This window comes from Ochotona princeps, chromosome 21 (assembly GCF_030435755.1).
Source record: "Ochotona princeps isolate mOchPri1 chromosome 21, mOchPri1.hap1, whole genome shotgun sequence".
Taxonomy (NCBI): Eukaryota; Metazoa; Chordata; class Mammalia; order Lagomorpha; family Ochotonidae; genus Ochotona; species Ochotona princeps.
This window is the reverse complement of record NC_080852.1, coordinates 5,496,966-5,519,642: the sequence shown is the minus strand read 5'-3', so window position 1 is coordinate 5,519,642 and position 22,677 is coordinate 5,496,966. Positions and strand designations below refer to the sequence as shown.

The window sequence follows — 22,677 nt, the reverse complement described above, 5'->3', positions numbered from 1 at the left end:
AGCGGACGGCTCGGGGCCCCGGGAGGCCGCCCCCTGGCGCAGGCCCAGACTCACCATGAGCAGGGTGAAGCCCGACAGGTCGGGGTCCGCGTCCCCACAGGGCACGAACATGGCCAGCGGCTGGAGGACGCGCACAGAGCAGCCTGCAGCACGCCGCGGCCGGAGGAGTCCGTACTGCGCGCCGCCCCGCTCGCCCCGCCCTCTGCGCAGGCGCAGGCGCGGGCGGGTCCTTCGCGTCCCTCGGCGCCGAGTGTCCAGGGCCTGCCCGGCGCGCTGCCGTGTGGGGGCCGGGACGAGGCCGCTGCGGGGACGGGAAGGGGACGCTCGGGGAGCTGCAGCAGCCCGCGGCCGGGCTCACGGGGCTCACGGGGCTCACGGGGCTCACGGCGGTCACTGGCCTGCGAGCAGGAGGCGCGGCCGGCGGGAGCGGTCAGGCGGCGCGGCGGGCAGCCCCGAGGCCCGTGGGTCCGGCGGTGTTTGGAAGCTGTTGGCGCCGCCGCCGCCCGGGTTCGCGCCCAGCCTCGGCCGTCGCGGGCCCTTCCGCCCTCGTCCCTTCCCGGTGCTGCGTGAGGCGAGCGGCCGGGAGGCTTCTGGGCTCCCCGGCCGGGTCCGTCAGCATGTCGCTGCCCCCGGAGAAGGCGTCCGAGCTGAAGCAGCTCATCCACCAGCAGCTGAGCAAGGTGAGGGCCGAGCGCCTGCGGGGAGAGGTGGGGAAAGCTCCGGGTTGGAAGCCCGAGCAGCTTCCTAATAGGTCGGCGAAGGAGGGGGATCAGAAGCCGAGGGAACTGGGCGGGTGTAGGGACGGAGTGTATGGCGGTTGTAGGGCTTGTGTAGGGACGAGTGTAGGGCGGGTGTAGGGAAGCAGTATACGGCAGGTGTAGGGCGGGTGTAGGGACGGAGCCGTGGAAAGGACGCGGTCGCCCCGAAGTCACCGCGGACGTCCGTGTGGTGGGCGAGGAGGGATGGGGTTCCTTTAGGGGAGACTTTAGGAGAGCCCAGGGCGGACACGGGCTCCTGAGGGGTCTCTGAGTCAGCTCCAAGGGGCCCAGCTGTGACTCCAGCGGGACCCGGGCTGGGGGTGGGGGAGAAGAGGTCACAAAGGCCGAGAGCCGGTGGGTGACGTCTCAGCACCTGGACACCCCCACCTGACTTTGGTCTTCGTGGGTGCTTGGTGTTGTCCCTCCGAGAGCAGGGCTTAGGGAGGTGTGGTAAATGGACTCCTCGCGTGGGTTTTCTGTGCAGATGGATGTCCACAGCCGAATCAGGGAAATCCTCGCCGAGACCATTCGCGAGGAGTTGGCGCCTGACCAGCAGCAGTTATCGACGGAAGATTTGATCAAAGCCCTTAGGCGGCGAGGAATCATTGACGATGTGATGAAAGAACTGAATTTTGTTACGGTGAGTGTCTTTGGGAACCCTGGCCTGGACGCCCTGGGAAGTCAGCGCTAGCCTTGGGCGTCACCAGGGGTCCCATCACTCGGCCAAGTGAGTTCACCACATTCACCACGTTGTTTATCACTCACATTCTAGGGTACTTTCAGATTCAGCTAATTTTTAAAGTAAACCCATTTGGGACTGTGGTTGGCAAATTAGGCATGTCTTCAAGAAGACAACTGGGTGCAGGAGGACCCTCAAAGCTCCACGTAAACACAGGTCCCGAGTGGGAGGCTGGCCTCCCCCAGTGCCCCAGGAGTCCCTCTTCTGGCAGTGAGGCACTAATGAAAGGCTGTGGCCTCAATACCTGGATACTCTGTGGAAGTTGGACGGGCTTCATAATACAGTAGGGAATAAGTGGTTTAATTCAGCATCCTTTTTTGGTTTTTGAGGTGTAGGAACTCATTTGTTATAAAAATTAACTTAATAGGTTTTGCTGGGTGAATGTCACCTCCTTACTAAAATTAGTAACTGGGAACTTTTAAGCCAGCTGTTACATAAGGTTTCGGGAAAGTTCAACCTTGTTGAAGTGTTAGGAATTTGATTTTTAGCAGTCTGTGAATGGCACTCCTGTAAACAATGTAATCACATAATAGTGACCTGTTGTATTATCTTTTCTGCAGGCTTTTATTTTCATTATTATAATTACAGTAGAAAAAAAATGTGGGGTGTTTTGTTTTGAGGGTCCTCATCCTGTGTGCTTTCTGTTTGGTGTTTAATTTCGTTATTAGTGTTTTCTTAACACATTCTTCTCTAATTTTTGCCTTCCCAGGACAGTATTGATCAAGAACTCCCTTCTTCTCCAAAACAACCTGTTAGTTTTGATAGACAATCAACATTAAAAAAAAGTATGTATTTTCATGTATGTGTATGTGTATATGTATGTGTATATGTATATGTATTAGCAGTGATTGTGATTAGTGATGAATGTGGTGTGTTACATTGTTTGGTATTTGGTAGAAAACATTTCATGAAGTTTTTAAATATTTGTGGTTGGCCTAAAACTTGATTTTACTTTGCGTGAGGTATATCAGCCGATATAATAGTGTAGCATAGATGGAGGGGGAAAAGGCACACTGGTTTCTTGTGTCTTAATAATTATGCAGCCTTACTCTACTTAGTCATCTGACAGGTACATTTGCTCAGTTACTAGCTGTCTGAGTTGCTTTGTGGAGATGAAGAGATTAAATACGCAGCTGTTAACGAGCGCAGTGTCCTAGATTTGGGGTCTGGGTCTTTTCTAGCTGGGAGAAAGTGGCCAGAATGTGAACTGGGAGGATGTGGTCTTATGTATCTTCCCAGGATGCAGATGATCCTGGTATGGAGGAAAGTTGTTACTCTTTCTCCTTTTTTTAGTCTTTGATGTTATTTCTGTCAAGTTATTGTTTCCTAATGTCTTGATCACGTGCCTGAAATGATTCGGCAGTTTCCTCATGTATATTGCTACACTTTACAGCTAATATTGATCCAACACGGAGGTATCTTTACCTTCAGGTTTTGGGTGGAAAAGCTTTCTTGGAACATCTTCAAGAACCTGAGCCTTTACCGGGACAAGTTTGTTCAACTTTTACCTTATGTTTACATTATCGAAACCAACGTTTTCGTTCCAAGCCTGTTCCATGTGCCTGTGAACCTGATTTTCATGATGGCTTTTTACTTGAAGTACATAGAGAAAACTTAGGTAAGTACCAGTGGTAGTCATTGTATTGATTTAAGTTTTATTAGGCTTTATTGTAGATTTAAAGTGCCTGTCCTGTGCATAGTACCCCTGGTAGTGAGAGTGAGACAGGATCCTTCCCATTTATGAAGGATGACTCTATTATAAAAGTCATCCTTCATGGAAGTCAAAGGTTGTCTTGTTTTAATTTTTATTTAAGAAAGACGTAGAAGGAGATAATCATACAACTGAGGAACTCCCTGGCTGCTCAGTTCAATCCCACATGGGTGACAGGGACCCCGGGGTGCTCAAGCCAGCCATTGTCTTCTACCTCGTTAAGGGGCTGTCATCAGGAAAATAGAATCCAGAGTATAGGCAGTACAGACAGGTACTCCAGGATGGAATGTGGACCTTCCAGGCGTGACATGCCAGGCCACCTGCTGTCCCTAAAAGGCAGACTCACGTGTGAATACGGCAGGTGTTGTAGTGGTCATGCTACCCCTAAAACACCTGCATGCCCTAGCAGAGTACCCTGATTTGAGTACTGCCTTACGTCACTACAGGAGGCAGCAGGCAATACACCTTCAATTCTTAGTCCCTGCCATCCCTATGGGAGACCTCCATGGAATTCCTGACTCCTGGCTTCATGGAATCCTGGGTACCTGTCCTGGCCTAGCCCTAGCTGTGGCAGACATTTGGTGGAGTAAATAAATAAGTGAAACAAAACTTAGAATGCTTGGTTCTTGTCATTTTGTAAAGATTTGTTATTTTACTTTGAGAGTTACAGAGAGGGAGAGAGCTTCCCTCTGCTGGTTCACTCTCCAGATGGCTGTCGTGGCCTGAGCTGGGCCAGTCTGAGGCTGGGAGCCAGAGGCTTGTTCCAGGTTTGCCATTTGGGTACAGGGGCCTAAGCACTTGGGCCATCCTATACTGCTTTCCCAAGCCATAAGCAGGGAGCTGGGTCAGGAAGTGGAGAAGCCAGGACACAAACCTGCGCCCATTTGGATTGCCAGCACTGGCAGGCAGAGGATTAGCCTACTACACAGTACCATGCCAGCTCTTACACTGTTTCTAAAAAGGTATTTTTCAAAAAGGCAGTTTATAGGATAAATTTGCTAAATCCATGATCTTAACTTTTGGTGATAATTAATAGAGACTAAGGAATAGGTAATAGGAGAGTTAATGTTGGCATCTTTTAAGGCTTTTTATTGTAAGTGCATAGTTAAGTGCATTTAAAGAATATGTTACTAATCTATGGATCAGAAAGCACTGACCGGTTGTACATAACCAGATAACTTTGGTCTGCTGTCTTCTCAGAAGCTAGTGATAGAACTAGCAGTGTGTTGTATTCCCAGGCATGTAGCCTGCTTTCTGAGACACTACCAGATCATTCTGCTTTGGTTTCATATAAGCTTATTGCTTCATGTGCTTTTCAACAGAAGTGTTTTTGTGTTGTTCTGACAGTATGTAATGTGTAGTTTTTGGTTCCCGTTGCTAGGTGATGGAACAAGAATGGCTGATTCAACAACAATGTTGTCAATAAGTGATCCAATCCACATGGTCCTAATCAAGACAGACATATTTGGTGAGACCACTTTACTAGCATCCTACTTTCTGGAATGGCGATCAGTTTTGGGCTCGGAAAATGGAGTGACCAACATGACGGTGGAGCTTATGGGTGTAGGTATGATGATTTTTATCACTGTTATGTTTTTATGTGCATGGTTTCTTTCAAAATTCGTGTTCTGGTTTTAAAATGTCTCTAAAGATGAAAAGGGAAAAAAACCAGTATCTCATTGGGATTACAGTGGTCTTCAATCCAATTGCAGTATGGGTATAAAGGAATAGCTGATAGCTTTAGGAAAAAATATTTTTCTAGGGAAATCAGTATAAAATTTCGGGGGTTTAATATTTTTTCAAGTGCATTTTTTCAAATATAAGGTGATTTAAAATTTTAAGATTTCTGAGACCGGTGCAGTGGCTTAGCAAGCTGTGGCACTGGCATCTCACATGGGTGTCACTTTAAGGTGTCCCCCCTGCTCCACTTCTGATCCAGCTCCCTGCGTGTGTAGCCTGGGAGAGGAGCAGAGGATGGCCTAAGGCCTTGTACAGTTGCACCAACACAAGGGAACCAGAGGAAACTCGTCTCTGCCGGCTTTGGACCGGCTCAGCTCTGACCATCATGGCTGCTTGCGGAGTGATCCAACAGACGGAGGATCTCTCTCTCTCTCTGCAACTCTTATTCTCAAGTGAAATAAATACAGCGCACACACACCTGGAAAGTATTCATTACGGCATTGTGGGTGGTTCTTGCAGAATACAGAACAGATGTTCTCCAGTGAGACTTAGAAGAGGTGAAAACCTAGTGTCCGTATTAATGAATTGCATTCTTTGAAAATAAAAATCGTAGCTATTTATCATTTTCTTTTTAGAATCTTGCATACTTCCTGCTACGTTTGCTAATAAAGCAAAACAAATGTACTGATGTTTTAGCCTACCATGTGATGGAGTTTCTTTTATATTGAAACCTGCTGACAGTGAATCTTGGCTGGTGTACAGCATAGCCGTAGTTATTTGAATTTTATTGTGTCATCTGAAATGGGATTTTCTTTAAGTGGAAAAAAAAAAGAGAAAAAATGCTTTGTATAGGTAATTTGTCTTCAAATACGATACTTTAAGTCCAGGCATGGCTTGAAAATTTGTGTTATTTGATATGAAGGAAAGAGAAAATGGGAATAAATGGGGAGCTTCCATGTGAAGGCTCCTCAAAAAATTTATAGGAAATGTATGTTAGGAACTGTGAATGGGTTTTGATTTTTTTTTTTTTTTTTTTGCTCCAAAATAAACCTAATTTCCTTTTTCCATGAGCTTTTGAAAGAATCCTCATATAAGACAATATAAAATGCTTTTCACATTTTTGTCCCCCGAGAAAACAGACTGAGGTGTTAAGAATGCTTTTATTTTGTATTTAATGTAAAGCTGGTTGGTATTAGACATTCATGGTAGACGAAAATGAAGCATCTCCTATCCTTTAAATCAGAAAAGTGTTTATTAGAGTAAGAAAGTTATTGATACTGTAATAGTTGGTGAAGCTTTGTGCAAAATTCAAAGTGATTTGATCTCATTAATTTTCAATGTGAATATTGAATTTTGAATGTTGATTTTTACTCTCTTTCCATGTATGTAGTAAAGCATCAAATTCCAAATTATTGCAATTAAGCTTTGATTGACTGAATATATAATATACAAGGTTTTGAATATTTATATTTTTATTTATAGGCACAGAATCAAAAGTGTCTGTGGGAATTTTAAATATAAAACTTGAAATGTACCCACCACTCAATCAAACCTTATCCCCAGAAGTGGTGAACACACAGGTAAGCAATACTGAGTTTTCCTTCTTCCTGTATTTTTTTCATAGATCCTAAGAAGTAGTCTTGGAAAATTACTACATTACTTTTAGGTTAGCACTCTAAGGTATAAGAAATCCTTTTCTCAGGTAATCTATGCTAGTTTGGGCGACACGGTAACCATTTACTGCAGCTCCAGCATTAGCGCGTACAGCACGGTAAAGCTGAAGGGCCTAAAGGGAAAGGGATAGCATTAGCGGGTGGCCTCTTAACTCAGGTTAGTCTTTACTCTCCTTGTTTGAAATTTCTGGAACATTTATACAGGCTTTCTTTGCTTGTTCCACTGTTGTGTCTCTGAAGATTTAGATCTTATAAGACCAGCAGGACTGTCCATCTCTAATCCTGGCCAGTCTGTAGTTTAAAGGTTACAATTACTTGCTGCCCACGTTCCTTCCTTCCCTCCTTTCCTTTTATTTTTTTCCTTTCTTGATGATTATGTGATAACTTAGTGTTAGAATACTGGTACTTCTTGGCAAAGTAAACAGTGTTGTGTTTTTCTGGAACTTTCCCTTCCTTCCTGTCATACCGTGTTATCCCCTTTAAGCTGTTGCATTTGATCAGTCAGTGATGTACGTTGTATACTTCAGAAAGTTCATAGAAAAATGGAATTAAGAAGTGTATTTTGGTGTGAAAGAATTTTTACATCCATAAATAGTTTTGTTGATAGTAAGCATTTTTCATGATTTTTAAAAGATTCATATGCATGAATTTTAAAATTTTTTACACCAAACTAAATTTATCCTCTAATTCCGTTTTCTGCTAACTCTGTAGTATTCTTGTACATTTGAATGCGCAGACATGTTGATGTTACTCAGATAATTAATTATGTACATGTGAATTCTAATCATGTTACTTATAGACCATCTGAATATGTAAATGAGTTATTTTTTCACTTTAAGCTTAAAACTTTTATAAACATCTGCTCATGTTTCTGCTATTCTTCTAAGGCATAAATTTGTTCAGTTCTGATAGGTAAATTGTTTCTGATTTCTCAGATTTTTCCCTTTAAAATTATACTGTTAATAGATTTTTTTGGTCAGAAACATGTTGATTTAAGCAGATGTTAAGTGCTCGGCACTGTTCCTGATGCTGCGCTCAAGGAGACGAGATGCTGGCAGAAAGACCAACAGTAAACTAGTCATCAAGTGCTGTCAGTCAGTAGGTGTTAGGTAGAGAGTTAGCACAGGGTGATCATGTATGTGACAGTGGTTAGTGGGAAGCTGTTGTAGGTCAAATGATTAGGTTTAGGGTATGGCTAGATCTGAATAATGAGCAACCAGCCCTGCAGACTGGGCCTCTCAGCATTCCGGGCAGCTGGAACACTGAGAACAAAGGGCCTTATGCAGGAAGCAAAGCCCTGTGCGCCTTGAGTGTAGTCACAGATGGGGACTGTAGAAAATGAGACTGGGGTCAGACCTGCCAGGCCAGGGCAGATGGTTTGCCATGTAAAGGAAAAGGATTACATATTTTTAAAAAGGGAGTGACAAAATGTGATTTTTTAAAATTTACTATCTTCAGAAGAAAGAAAAGATTACCGAACTTGATTGCATCTAGTATTTGTTGAAAACGGAGGTCATGAAGCTCTTAGCAACAAGAGATGCTGAGGTTCAGATGAGGGTGATGGGAGACATGGTGTGACAGGATTGCTACTAACTTGTCATTAGGACATTGAGTAGAAATTGAAAATTTTTTTGTTTTATTTCAAGCTTGCTTTGGAACGTCAGAAAACTGCAGAAAAGGAGCGTCTTTTTCTTGTATATGCTAAGCAGTGGTGGAGAGAGTATTTGCAAATTCGACCCTCACACAACTCACGACTGGTTAAGATTTTCGCACAGGTTTGTAAATTGTATTGCGTTTTTAAGCCTGTGAATGTTTGATTTGTAGCTATTTAACTTGAAATGTGTTCTTTGGTTCTTAGAATGAAGTAATCAATCACTTTAGTACTGGTGATTTGGGGCAGGGGTGTCTGTTTTTGTAGTAGAGGAGGGAGTGGCAGTTGTTTGAAGCAAAGGATTTCATACACAGTAATTCCATGTAACCAAGGTGCTCCTGGATGATGGCAGACGCTGCAAGCAGCGAGTTGGTGCTTCGTGTGAAATGTCCATTCCATGATGCTTTTCTGTGAAACAGTGTGGTTCTCACTTTGTCTTTCCTTTGATAGATCCTGTACATCCATCTAGGCCTTACCCTGGTTTCCTTCAGATTTGGGGTCAGGCTGAAAATAGCTCATTTCTAGGTGAGGATCTTGGAAGCCGACTCTGTTTAGCTAGAGGTGGCAGTGAAAGGAACGTCTTTACATTTGGTAACATTAGCTACAGGTGTGCATTGCACGGCCAGGTAGGCGAGGAGCGCCGGTGTGAGGACAAGGGTGAGGAGACACCAGGCACAGTGTAACTCACTGTTGTCTGTCTCGTCTGAAGCGCACCTGTTCACCGTCATATGGAATCTGTGGCCAGAAAGGACCCAGGAGGACGGAAGGGAAAGTAGTGAAGGAGCAAAGAAGAGGTACAAGTTGATACACTGCTGAGGAATTTTCTTGCAGGAAATATTACTTAACCAAAACTCATAGAATTTATTCTAAGAATATTTGAACCACATAAGGGCATTTTTTTCTGGTTGCTAACATACAGAATTGTTAAGTGGCCAGGCTTTGCCTCTTTTCATAAACAACATGAAGTGCAGAGAAGTGAAGAAGCTTTTCCTAGGACTTGAAAAAAGCAACTCAGCTGTAGTAGAGTCTGTTGACTTGCACTTTGACCTGGTGCCCTCGGTTTGTGTCACTTCTTCCCACATCCATCGCACAGGCAAGATGCTTACCTGACTTGGCTATCTTGTGATTTTTTTTTTTTATAAAGATTTTATTTATTTTATTACAAAGTCAGATATACAGAGAGGAGGAAAGACAGAGAGGAAGATCTTCCGTCCGATGTTTCACTCCCCAAGTGAGTCGCAACGGCCGGTGCACGCCGATCCGAAGCCAGGAACCAGGAACCTCTTCTGGGTCTCCCACGTGGGTGCAGGGTCCCAAAGCTTTGGGCCGTCCTCGACTGCTTTCCCAGGCCACAGGCAGGGAGCTGGATGGGAAGTGGAGCTTCCGGGATTAGAACCGGCGCCCATATGGGATCCCGGGGCATTCAAGGCGAGGACTTTAGCCGCTAGGCCACGCCGCCGGGCCCTCTCTTGTGATTTGTTCCTTGCTGCTTCCTTGAATAAAATTAATGAACAACTGTTCCACTAGAGGTCATCTGACTAGAGTTTTAGACCAACAAATTATGATACACTATCTGAAGCATTTCCAATGTTTCCAGGCCCAAGAGAAAATTCACAGCACCGTTATCCAGTGGAACTCCTGTGGTAATGAGAGTGCTGTAGATTTGAAAGTACTTTACAGAGGTCATGGATGGGGCCAGCATTGTGATGCAGCAGGTTAGGCTGATGTTCCATGTGGGCTTCAACTCCTGGCTGTTCCATTTCTACTGCAGCTCCCTGCTAATGCTCCCAGGAAAACAGCAGAAGATGGCCCGCTTGGCACCTGTCACCCACTTGGGAGACCAACAGAGCATTCTAGGCTCCTGACTTCAACCTAACCCAATCCCAGCCATTGTGGTCATTTGAGAAATGAACCGACTGGTTGAAGATCTCTTTTTCTCTGTGTCTTAAATTTTTCTTAAAAAGCTCTTGAAAGGGACAGGTATTTGATACATCAGCTAAATCGCCATGTGGAATGCCTGCATTCCATACTGGAGTCCTGGTTCCTCTGCTTCTGATCCAGTTTCCTGCCAGTGAGCACCCTGGGATGTGCACCCTGCAAGGCCGCAGGTGGTAACTCAAGTATGTAGGTCCCCGCCACCCATTTGGGAGGATTAGGCTGAATTCTGCCCCTGCCTTTGGCCCAGCCTATGTGGCTAAGGTGGACTGCTGGAGAGGGAGCCCGCAGATCTCTCTCTGTCTCTCTGTCCATCTGCCTCTCAGATAAAAAAAATAAATAAAATAAAATATGATGAGATCTGTGTGTTTGAGGGGATCTTAAGATTTGTGAAAATGTTTGTTGTGAAAAATCTAGATATGGATTTAAAAAATTTTTTTGCATCAAAATAAACATCTTTTAATGTTTTTCCTAAACTTTTTTTGGTAGTACTCTCACATGTGATGATTGATTTGGCTAAATTTACCCACTTTCTATACATTCATCTTTTTCTGATATGTTGGTGGATTTGTAACAATAGGGCTGTCCCACACAGGAACTAAGTTTATTACTTTAATCCTAATCAGAGATCTAAAGAATCAGCAAAAATCACCATTATGTCTTTTTTTTTTTCGAAGTCTTATTTATTTTTATTGGAAAGTCAGATTTACAGACAGGAGAGACAGAAAGATCTTCCATCCGCTGCTGTACTCCCCAAGTGGCCACAATGGCCAGAGCTGACCTGATCCAAAGCCAGGAGCTTCTTCCAGGTCTCCCACGTGGGTGCAGGGTACCAAGTTTTTGGGCCGTCCTCGACTGTTTTCCCAAGCCAAAGCAGGGAGCAGCTGGAACACAAATTGGCAGTCACGTGGGATCCCTGGCATGCAAGGCGAGGACTTTAGCCACTAGCCTACCATGCCGAGCCCAAAATCACCATTATACTTAATCTGTTTTTCTTTTCCTCTCCTGCTAGTTGGTTTTGCTCTTGTATAATGCTAACTCGTTTAATGAGCCCTTTTGAATTTTTAATGCGTGAAGTTAAAGTAAGTTATAGGAATTGAACTTCCACATCAGTAGGTTTGGGGCCAACACTGTGGGTAAAATCACTGCCTGTGGTGCCGGCATCCCGTATGAGTATCGGTTGTGTGTAGCCACTCCGCTGTCCGTCCAGCTCCCTGTAAATCGCCTGGGAAAACTAGGGGAAGGTGCCAGTGTTTGCAGTGTTTACATCCCATGTCAGAATGCCAGCTTGAGCCCTAGCTGCTGTGCCTCTGCTCCGGCCCGGGGCCAGTGACCTGGGAGGCCGCACATGATGACCCTGGAATCCCTGCCAGAGAGCACAGTTTCTTTCCCTTGCTAACGTGTGGGATATTAGAGAAGTGATGTTTTCTGATTGGGGAAGATATCAGTGGTTCTGAGCATTCAAAAGGAAAGATGTTCTGTTGGCTGAGGTTAACTTTGTTTCCTGAACATCCTGCCACATGAGTGTCATGTCATCTCCAAAACCTTGAACATTAAGTGACCCTTACACTTTGCTGTACTGACCAGTAATCATGAAGTTATGGGAAATGGGCTATAGCATTATTAACTCACAAATCACAGAAACAGACTCACTTCACACATCTTTACGTGCACAGAAGCTGTTAAGCACAGTGTTAATAGAGATCCAGAAGATAGGCTGCTTTCCTGAATTTTTTTCAAAATTCTGCTTTCAATTGACTTAACAAGTTACTGCTTCCTGAAGATTCCTAAGCTTGGTGGTACTCTAATGGAATCCAGAAGTGAGCTCTGATTTTTGTGTGTCAGTCAGAAAGTTAGAGAATTTCCTTGTTCCCCAACCTTTTCTCAGAGGAGTTCTTGCTGTCACAGTCTTTGGAGTCAGAGCACACAGCTCATAGAACGGCGGTAGTTCCAGTTTGCTCATCTGTGAAATGAAAACAATAAAAGATATTGTGAGAATTAAAAACTTTCATGTGCAATACTTAAAAGCCTAGTGCTGGATGCAAGGTAAGAACTCAATTTTTAAAAAATGGTGTCAAGGATTATTTAATCTCACATTAGTGTGTTCTAAAAATGTAACTGAGGATAATTTGTTCTAATACCTTATGTCTCACCCTCTTCCTCCAGGATGAAAATGGAATTAATAGGCCAGTCTGCTCCTATGTGAAACCGCTCCGAGCTGGACGGCTGCTGGACACTCCAAGGCAAGCAGCAAGATTCGTTAATGTCCTTGGTTATGAAAGAGCCCCTGTTATCGGAGGAGGGGGTAAACAGGAGCAGTGGTGTACTCTGCTGGCCTTTCTCTGTAGAAACAAGGTATCATACATGCGCACAGGAACAAAGTAGGCACTGAGCTTAATTAGTATGAGTTCACAGTACATTGGCAAAGGAATAACCCTAGGGAAAAAAAATGCACATACTGTTATTAGAAAAAGTCATACACTCTTTCTCATTTTTTTTAATAAAATGTAGATGTCAATATATAAAGGAAAAGCTTAACGTATTTATTTGCTTATGTCATTTCTTGTTTAATATGATGTCTATGAGCACGGCTGTGCAGTTACTGTAGTGCTAGAAACAAAGTTATAGAGTAAATTAGAGACAGTACCAGGACTAGAACCATAGGCTTATTGTACTATTTGTGTTAAAATTTGCTCAGGTCATAATATTTTTTTTTTAGAAAAGGAAATGACAAGGTCTGACATTGTGATGCATCCAGTTAAGCTGGGATAGACAAGTGGAGCAGCTAGGTACTTTTTGTGTGATTGCTGTGTTAGAGAAATGTGTGTGTCAATGAGAGTTAAAAACAGTTAAATATTTTTAATAGATTTCTACATTGTAATTTAAACTTTATAATTGCAAATATGGAAATGTAAAATTATTTGAATATTAAGAACTGTTACATAGGGGCATGCATTTACTCTACGATTTAAGCTGCCCACTGTTTGAGTAATTATTTTATTTTGAAGAGAAAGCACATCGTACAATAAAAACTTGGAGCTAGAGTTGTGTGGCAAGTGAAGCCACCACCTGCAACGCTGGCATCCTCGTTCCAGCCCTGGCTGGACTGCTGCCCATTCAGTTCCCTGCTGATTTGCCAGTGAAATCCTGTTTTTGCAAATTGCCTCTAACCTTCCTACAATTAAATATATATTGTACATTATTGTGGCCATATTGTTAATAACATCTTAATGTCCAGGGAATATGAAATTTTTCCTACTGCTTTGTAGTCTTCCTTTCTTATTATAAAAGTAATATACTTTATCAATGAGAACTTGAAGAGTAGAGGTAAATTTTATATATACCATTCCTTGCTAGTAGTCATTCTTGACATTTTATCTGTCTTCCTCATAATCATTTTGCTTATGTACATTAATTTCTTTGGAATTAATCACATACAGATGTAATAGGTATGTCCCTGGTTTGCATTTATTTTCATTTCCATAAGAATTTGATTTCTTACCTTATTTGTTCATGTTCTCTGCCTATTCATGTATTAAAATCTTATTTTTCTGTCAGTATCATTTGAGTTCTTTATGAACATTTGAATCTGACTACCTTCTCAAAGCATCCAGAATAGGACTGTCAGATTCATTAACTTTGGAAAATAATTTAAGCCCTTCTATAATGAATGTATTATCCTTTTTTATTGTTTGATCTTAAAACTGAAAATGCATTAATAATGTTTATCGTAATTTATTTAGTGGATGACTATGAAGGAATAAATCATTTTAGTTTGTTTTGTTGTCTAGGGTGACTGTGAAGACCACGCTAACCTTCTGTGCAGCCTTCTCCTTGGATATGGGTTAGAAGCCTTTGTCTGTGTGGGGACTAAGGCAAAAGGAGTGCCCCATGCCTGGGTTATGACCTGTGGAACTGATGGAGCCATTACTTTTTGGGAGAGTTTAACAGGACACAGGTTAGTGAATTAAGTTACAAGGATATTAAGATGGGGATGACTGTGTTTTCTTATGGTTCTTAATGTTTTATCTGCTTATTGGAAAGGCAGTTACAGATTGAGGTGGGGGCAGAGACATACAGTCTATCCACTAGTTCATTCCTGAAATGCTCTCAGTAGCCAGAACTGGATCATTCCGAAGCCACGAGCTTCTTCTGGGTGTCTCATTAGGGTACAGGGGCCCAGTATTGGACCACTGTCTGCTGTTTTCCCAGGCGCGGTAGCAGGGAGCTAGGTGAGAAGTAGGGCAGCTGGCACTCAAAGCAGCACTCATGGGATTGCAACAGGTACAGCTTTACCTGCTGCACACGCCACAGCACGGACCATGGTGTCAGTGTTTCAGAATAGGTTTTTCTCTTGGATTTACCTATTTTTATTTGAAAGGCAGATCATATTACAGAAAGAAACTAAGTTCTTCCATCTGCTGATTCACTCCCAGAATAATTCTGATACTTACAAAGTAATAATCAAGCCATCCTGCAAGGCCCCGCAAAATTGTGTTTAGAGATCAATGTTATATGACCTACCCTGCTAATAGCCATTCTTGGCATTTTACTCTTCATCCTGATCATTTCTCATGTGTCTGTATTTCTCGGGCATTATCTTGTGTAGGTGTTCTTCAAGAGCATTTGAATGGTCATTTTAGCTATAGCCTTTTAAAATTTTTGTTTGGATTATTTGAAAGGTTGTGGCTGGTGCGGTGGCTCAGTTGGCTAATCCTCCTCCTGCAAGCACCAGGATTGCTTATGAGCACTGGTTCTAATCCCAGCTGCTCCACTTCACATCCTGCTCCCTGCCTGGGGCCTGGGAAAGCAGCAGGGGATGGCCCAAAGACTTAGGACCCTGCGCCCTTCGGGGAGACCTTGAAAAGACTGCTGGCTTCTGATCAGCTCAGCTCCAACCATTGTCACGGCCACTTGGAAGTGAACCAGCAGGAAGATCTTTCTCCTTCCCTCTGTAAATCTGCCTTTCCAATAAAAATAAATCAATCTTTATATATATATATATGTATGTATGTATATGTATATATATATATATATATTTTTTTTTTTGAAAGAGTGACAGGGAGGGAGCAAGAGAGAGACATTGAGATTTTCCATCTACTGTTTAACTCTCAAGAGGCTGGGGCTGGGCCAGACCAGAGTTGGGATCTAAGAACTCCAATCTCCCACATGGATGGCAGGGAACCAAGCACTTGGATGATCTTACACTGTTTTCCAGGACACATTAGGAAGCTGATTGGGATGCAGAACAGTCAGACAGAATCCACACTTTTATGAGATGCCAGTGTTATAGGCGGTGGGTTCATTTGTTATGCCACAGTACTAGCCCTGACTGAAACAATTTTGTGTTTTTAAAGATTTACTTATTTTTATTGGTAAGGCAGATCCGATTTATGGAGAGAAGAAAGACAAAAGATCTTCCATCTGCTGGTTCACTCCTCTAATGGCCACAAGGCTGGAGGCAAGCCAAACTCAAGCCTGGAGCCGGTTGTATAGGTTCAAGTTTTAGGTGCCCCACTTCCCATCCAGCTCCCTTCTAATGTACCTGGGAAAGCAGCAGAAGGTAGCCAAGCCCTTGGACTCCTGTCGCCCATGTGGGCAACCTCTGGCTTCACCCTGGCACAGTCCTAATTGTTGCAACGATTAGGGCAGTGACCTAGCAAATGCACATTCATGCTCTTGCTCGCTCATGCTCTCTCTTGACTTTCCAATAAAAATTTGCTTATATTGTTTCTGAGTATTATCCAGAAATCTGAAAGTGAATTCAAGTTGTAATTCATTGTTTATTTTATTTTAAAAAGCTGATTTTGTTGTATTGTTGTATTGTAAATCCACTGGACATTTTAATTTGAAGGATCATTTTTCTACCTGGTGATAATCATTGTGGTAGTTATAAATAATAATTAGCTAAATTATCTTACTTGCGTAATGTGATATAAACTCTTAAATTTAGCAATATGCATAATTAGTTATACTGCAATTAATATAGAATCATTAAATACAAGAAGGAAAAATAAGTAGTGAGCTCTAATCCTGAGAAGGAGTTGTGGCCCTAAATATCAGAATAATTTATTTCCTTATTAAGATTACGCCTTCTTTATTTTTACATCCTTATTGTAAAAAAATTTTTCTTTACTTTTAGGTACATCCACAAACCTATCAATCCTGATGAACCTCCACTCGCTGAGCAGCCCAAACCATTGTACCCCTATAGAACAATTGGTTGTGTTTTCAATCATCAGATGTTCCTGGGAAATTGTCAGCCCTCTGATGCAGTAGAAACCTGTGTATTTGATTTGAATGATGAATCCAAGTGGAAGCCCATGAGTGAAGAAGCCATTAAGTCTGTGTGCGCTCCTGGAGCTACAACGTCCCTTCCTCCTTTCCCACCCCTGTGTGCATCCACCATTGATGCATCAGCGACAAGCAATGAAATAGAAATGCAGCTGAGGCTGCTCGTGTCCGAGCACAGGAAGGTAACCGGCACTGAAGGCTGCAGCTTCCTGCTTTTCTTCCTTTGCTTCTATGTTTTTGCACACATGATAGAGCCAATCAGTAATCCAGTCCCGAACAAGGAAAACAGTCCCTCCCCGTATATATATATATTTTTTTCTTTCCTTTCCCTGGGTGCCCGGGGGCAGTCACACCAAAGGACAGTTTGGGTCCAAGTGGCCACGGCACCCAGGAAAGCTGCTGTGGTCGACGGAAAAGGCACGTGCTTAGGGTTGTGGCCGGATGCAGAGTGAGTCCACAGGCATGTGTAGTTTTGAAAGTCATGAGGGTTAAGTTCTGAGACATTTCTGAATCCCTAATACTTATTACCCGCTAGAAGTTAAGAAAAATGGACTTATTCACATCTCAGAGTCAGATGTATGGATTTGGATTTTTCTCTTTGTGAAATGCTTATTCAGAATAATTGCCCCATTAAATTACTAGGTTATACTTTATTCCTAGATGTTGTTCCTTCCATCCACCCTGATTGGTTTCAGCTTTTTTTCCAAAGGTGGAGAGCATTTGGGGAGGACAGGGAGACATCTTGTTTTGATCACTCTCCCATTGATTAACAGTAGTTGGGTCAGAGCCAGGCTGAAGCCAGGAGCTTGCGGGTTGTTCCAGGTCTCCCACATGGGCCATCATTTGCTGCTTTCCCAGGAGCTTTAGCAGGAAGCTGGCTCAGAAGTGGAATAGCTAGGACTCAAACTCTGATATTGGTGCCAGAGTCCCAAACAGCAGCTGGCTTTGCTTTTCGGACCCATGTACAGACATCTTAACCATTGAGTCAGTCAGTCACTCATGTTTGCATATATATTTTTCTACTTCATTTGTCTATCATTAGAAACTTGGATCTCTAAATGAAACCTTAATACGCTGTAAGCTCCTTAACGGCCTAAAGCGTATCTTCACGTTTTTGTCTCTTACAGTATAAAAGATAATAAATGTTTGAGTTTGATTTTATGTGCTGTTAATTTGACTTTTTCAAACATTCGATTTTGCTAACTTCTTAAACAGAAGATGATCTCAATTAATTGAAACTGTTTTCTTTGTGAGGACTGTCCCATATGGTCTGTTTGTTTATTTACTTACTTATTTGAAAGCGAGAGAGTGAGAGATCTTCCATAGCCTGGCTTGACAAGCTGAAGCCGGGAACCAGAAACTCCATTCAGGGCTCACCTGTAGGTGGCAGAAACCCAAGTACGTGAAGCCTCATTTGCATTGGCGTGCATCTGAAGTGCAGCATTGCAGGGTCTCAAACCAGACAGACGAGGGCTGTGAGCATACAGGTAGCAGCTTGAGTCACTGCACTACACCGTCTGCATCCATACGGTATTTTACAGGAGATAGTTTCAAAGTATAGGCAATAAAGCTTTCATGTTTTTTGTTATTATAAAACCTGATAATTATAATTCCTGTTTTATTTCTGCACATTGCAATTGTAAATAATAGGAAGCTATGGGCCCGGCGGCGTGGCCTAGTGGCTAAAGTCCTCACCTTGAACGCGCCAGGATCCCATATGGGTGCTGGTTCTAATCCCGGCTGCTCCACTTCCCATCCAGCTCTCTGCTTGTGGCCTGGGAAAGCAGTCGAGGACAGCCCAAAGCCTTGGGACTCTGCACCCGTGTGGGAGAACTGGAGGAAGTTCCTGGCTCCTGGCTTCCGACTGGTGCAGTTCTGGCCATTGTGGTCACTTGGGGAGTGAATCATCGGACGGAAGATCTTCCCCTCTGTCTCTCCTCCTCTCTGTATATCTGACTTTGTAATGAAAAATAAATAAATCTAAAAAAAAAAATAATAGGAAGCTACAAAATTTTGAGAACTCTGCAAAGTATTTCCTTGGCATGTACTAAAGTATGATCCACATTTTTAGTTATTTTTGAAAGTAATATCTCCCATTTCTTTTTCTCCGGATCACCCTAGGATCTTGGCCTCACTACTGTTTGGGAAGACCAGCTTTCCTATCTTTTATCACCAGCATTGGCGTCTTATGAATTTGAGCGCACAACAAGCATATCTGCAGGCAATGAAGAGTTTCAGGATGCCATAAGGAGAGCTGTGCCTGACGGTCACACGTTTAAAGGGTTCCCCATACATTTCGTGTACAGGAATGCAAGGCGCGCATTTGCCACCTGTCTTCGGTAAGGTGTAATTTATGAATTCATAAACGTTTGTAACATCAGATTTAATTTGGGATTGATATCAGAATCACATGAGGGAGCTTCTAAAATGACTTACCTTATTATGCATATTGATCCCTGAGTTCTGAAATGTGTGCACATAATCCGAGCTAATTTTCATGGTGATTTTTGCCACACACTCCATTGAGGATCTCTGATCTTGTCTAATGTAACTTTTTCGTTTATAGGCCACGAAAAAATAGTCTGTAATTTGAATGGATGTCTAAGATTACTGAGCCATTAATAGTAGAGGGGAAAATTTTACAAATTATTTTAGGGGCCAGCATTGTGGCCCAAGGGGTTAGACTGGTGCTAGCAATGCTGTCATGCCCTGTGCTTGGCCAGTTCAAATCCACAGTGCTCAGCTTGCCATCCAGCTCCTGCTAATGCACCTGCGAACGTGCGTGGGCCTCGCCATCCACGTGGGAGACCCAGTGGAGGTCTCACCTCCCAGCTCTGACCTGGTCCGGGCCCAGCCATTACAGCCATTTGGAGAAATGAACCAGTGGTTGAAAGATCTCTTTCTCTGTGTCTCTTTTTCTCTCTGCTACTCGGCCTTTCAAATAAATAATATTAAATATTTTTAGGATCTTTTTAAATATTAGCTTATTTTGGAAAACGAAAGTAAAGCCCAGGCCCAGCAAGATGGTTCAGTGTCTAAAATCCTCCCTTTGCACATGTCAGGATCCCATGTGGGTGCCACTCCATGGCCCAATTGCTCCACTTGACATGCAGCTCCCTGCTTGTGAGCTGGGAAAGCAGTGAAAAATGGCCCAGAATCTTGGGACCCTGCACCCACATTGGAGACCCAGCTGGTTTCAGCTCAGCTCAGCTCTGGCTGTTATGGCCTCTTGAGTGAACCTGCGGAGAGATCTTTCTGTCTGTCTCTCCTTCTCTCTGTAGAGCTGCCTTTCCAATATAAATAAAGAAACCTTAAAGACTAAAACATATTTTTTTAAAAAGCCCATGATCACGTATTAATTGCATTCATTTTCTTGCTTCTGTAGATCTCCTTTCTGTGAAGAAATCATCTGTTGCCGTGGGGACCAGGTGCGCCTGGCAGTTCGTGTCCGAGTGTTTACTTACCCTGAATCTGCATGTGCTGTTTGGATCATGTTTGCTTGTAAATATCGCTCGGTATTATAGGACTAACATTTCTGTAAGGATTGTAACTGTGTTTTATTGGAAGTTTACACATTGAATATTACTAGCTATTTAGAGGTTCCTTATGTTAAAGTCACAGTGTGGCTTGGCTGTCTTTTCAGTTTTGTATATACTTGACTGATACCATAGAAGAATCATGAGTATTTAAAAGTTGCACATGAAAAGCTTGTGTAAATTGGAGTGGAATTTAGTTTTAGAGATATATTCTATTTTAATAAATGCTGCTTGTTTACAGGTATTCGTATGAATATGAAATTACTTAGTTTCATGACAAAGATTTGTCAAAGGGTCTGAGCTGTAGAAAAGTCAATACTGTGATTATTTTTCATAGACTCAATGGATTGTTTTATAAAGTTAGGAGACTCCGAGCTCATAACACATTTGCTTATTACATATATTAAAAATACATTTTGGTGATTATCACTTGTGCGATCCTGGAGGTATTTGAGATTTTCTAGAAGATTATGGCACAACAGGATCTTGAGGCAAGAATGAATACTGCCAGAAAAGCATAAAAAGAATAATAATAAACTCCACATGAAAGTACATGAATAATTTGTAATTACTAGCTTGATTCACTATAAAAATGAATTGGATGTCATAAAAATAATTGTTTCTGTTATTACAGTCTGTCACTGATTTTCTGTTTAAAGGATTTATTTGAATCCTCTTCATGGATTCCATCTTCTGGAAGCATTTTTTTATTGCAGTAAAATCATTACATATGTAACCAATCAGGTCATTGTGAGGCCACTGGAAGTTTATGTGAATGATTCTTATGTGAGCAAAACTAAGCATTAATGAATCTAGCAATCTTACTTTTATTTTTATTGGAAAGTCAGATACACAGAGAGAAGAAGAGACAGAGAGAAAAATCTTCCATCTGCTGATTCACTGCCCAGTGGCCTCAATGGCTAGAGCTGAACTGATCCTAAGCCAGGAACCAGGAGCTTCTTCCGGGTCTCCCACATGGGTGGGTGCAGGGTCGTAAGGCCTTGGGCCGTCCTTTACTGCTTTCCCAGGCAATAGGCAGGGAGCTGGATGGGAATTGGAGCAACCAGGATTAGAACCAGTGCCCATATGGGATCCTGGCGTGTGCAAGGCGAGGACTTTAGCTGCTAGGCTACTGCGCCTGCCCCGTATGCAAGGTTCTTAATGCAGTTGCTTCTTCCATTGCTTGGAAAAATGTAGCTAAGCCAGATTTTTATTTCTTAAGTGAATCCACTGATGCAAGGAAACTGATTTTTTTTTTTTAAGTTAAAATATGAAGGTGTCTTAAGATTTATTTTACATATAATATTAATTTGTTTAAAAAGTATCACTCATTTTGTTCTGCCAAGCTCCACTGAAAATAGTGATCACAGGCCATTTAAGACTTCTATGGCTTTAGAGAATTAGCCAGTGTGAAGCTACACATAAAGCTATCAATAGAGAAGCTTGCTTATAACTTTAAACTTTTGAGACAAGCTATGAGATACATGCTTAGAGGCAGACTATATTAAAATTAAGGCTGTTTTCTGCCTTGATGTATCAAAGTAATAACTATATTTTAAATATTCTTCTGGTACAAACTCTAAAAAATAGATTTGCTTTTATGCACTTTAACAGTCTGGCATTAATATTCTCCCTAAAATTGCTTTATGTCATAAGATTATTTCAATGCACTTATCACTAGAATTCAGGTACTCCTACTATGTCTTGTTAAGAATTAAATTCACCTTATATATTTAGCTGTCATGAAGGTTGTTTTTCTATTAAAAATGTAAAATGTTTAAATGTCTAATGTGTCTTTTTTGATGATATGCTAATTTTTATTTCACAGAAAAATAGCAAGAAACCCAGAACACTTCATTTTGTCTTAACTCAAGCATGCATTTATTGAATAAAACTTAAGCTAAATTAAGTTCAACCTAATTGAAAACTCCATTTACCTTCAAAGTCTTTTTAGTATTGAGGTGTAAAAGCACATTGATTGTATAGGATCTACAGAAAGAAAGGTCTGTAACCTTACAGCACTGGGAGTTCCTCACATTTGAAACACATTTCTCAACATCCTAGCAAAGACAAGGTTTGAGCCCAACATACTGTAAGTTTTATATTGGATAAGAACGTTGTTTATAAAATTCTAATTCATGCCATAGCTGGGACAGTTAGAAGGTGTTAACTATTTAACTCATTTACACTTCTGCCTTCATACCCTATAAGCAAAATAATAGTTGCGGTTCTGGTAGGCATTGTGGCACAGCTGGTTAAGCCAGCTCTTGGAATGTATGCAGTTTATATTGCAGTGTCCAAGTGAGTGACTCTTTCAGGCCCAGCTTCCAGCCGAGCTGTTGTGCCTGCAAAGCAGCAGGTTGATGACCGAGCTCCTGCATCCAGCCTGGCACAGCGCTGCTGTTGCAGGTATTTGCAAAAGGAATCAGTATGTAGAGTATCTCTCACTTTCTCCTCTCGCTGCTCCTCTGTTTCTGTCACTTTGCCTTTCAAATAAACAAATCTTATATGAAAACAGCTTAGATTCTACTTGTAATTTGCAGTGATAATTGTTTTCCTTTGCCCCAAGGATAACAGTTTTATACTTTCATCTTAAATAGATAAATGCAGGAATTGGTTGATCTTAACATCTATTCCAGTGAAGGTAGCATTGCTCTCCAGCAGTTGGTATTTAAAAAACAATAAAGCTAGAGGCTGTTC

The 22,677-nt window shown here is 42.3% G+C and overlaps 1 protein-coding gene and 1 non-coding gene across 2 annotated transcripts; one reads left to right on the top strand and one right to left on the bottom strand.

Moving 5' to 3' along the window:
* The first annotated feature begins 476 nt into the window (after positions 1-476).
* On the top strand, positions 477-20,742 carry CEP76 (centrosomal protein 76). The gene is made up of 12 exons (XM_004581630.2): positions 477-680; positions 1,243-1,398; positions 2,207-2,282; positions 2,891-3,115; positions 4,590-4,775; positions 6,371-6,468; positions 8,208-8,336; positions 12,314-12,502; positions 13,939-14,105; positions 16,290-16,623; positions 18,563-18,780; positions 19,827-20,742. Exons 1-12 carry the CDS (start codon positions 618-620, stop codon positions 19,963-19,965), a joined length of 1,980 nt encoding a protein of 659 aa, XP_004581687.2. The 5' UTR covers positions 477-617; the 3' UTR covers positions 19,966-20,742.
* Positions 16,769-16,899, bottom strand: LOC118760314 (small nucleolar RNA SNORA77). Its single transcript, XR_004996713.2, has one exon. It is a non-coding gene; the product is annotated as a small nucleolar RNA SNORA77 (small nucleolar RNA).
* Positions 20,743-22,677: the final 1,935 nt, after the last annotated feature.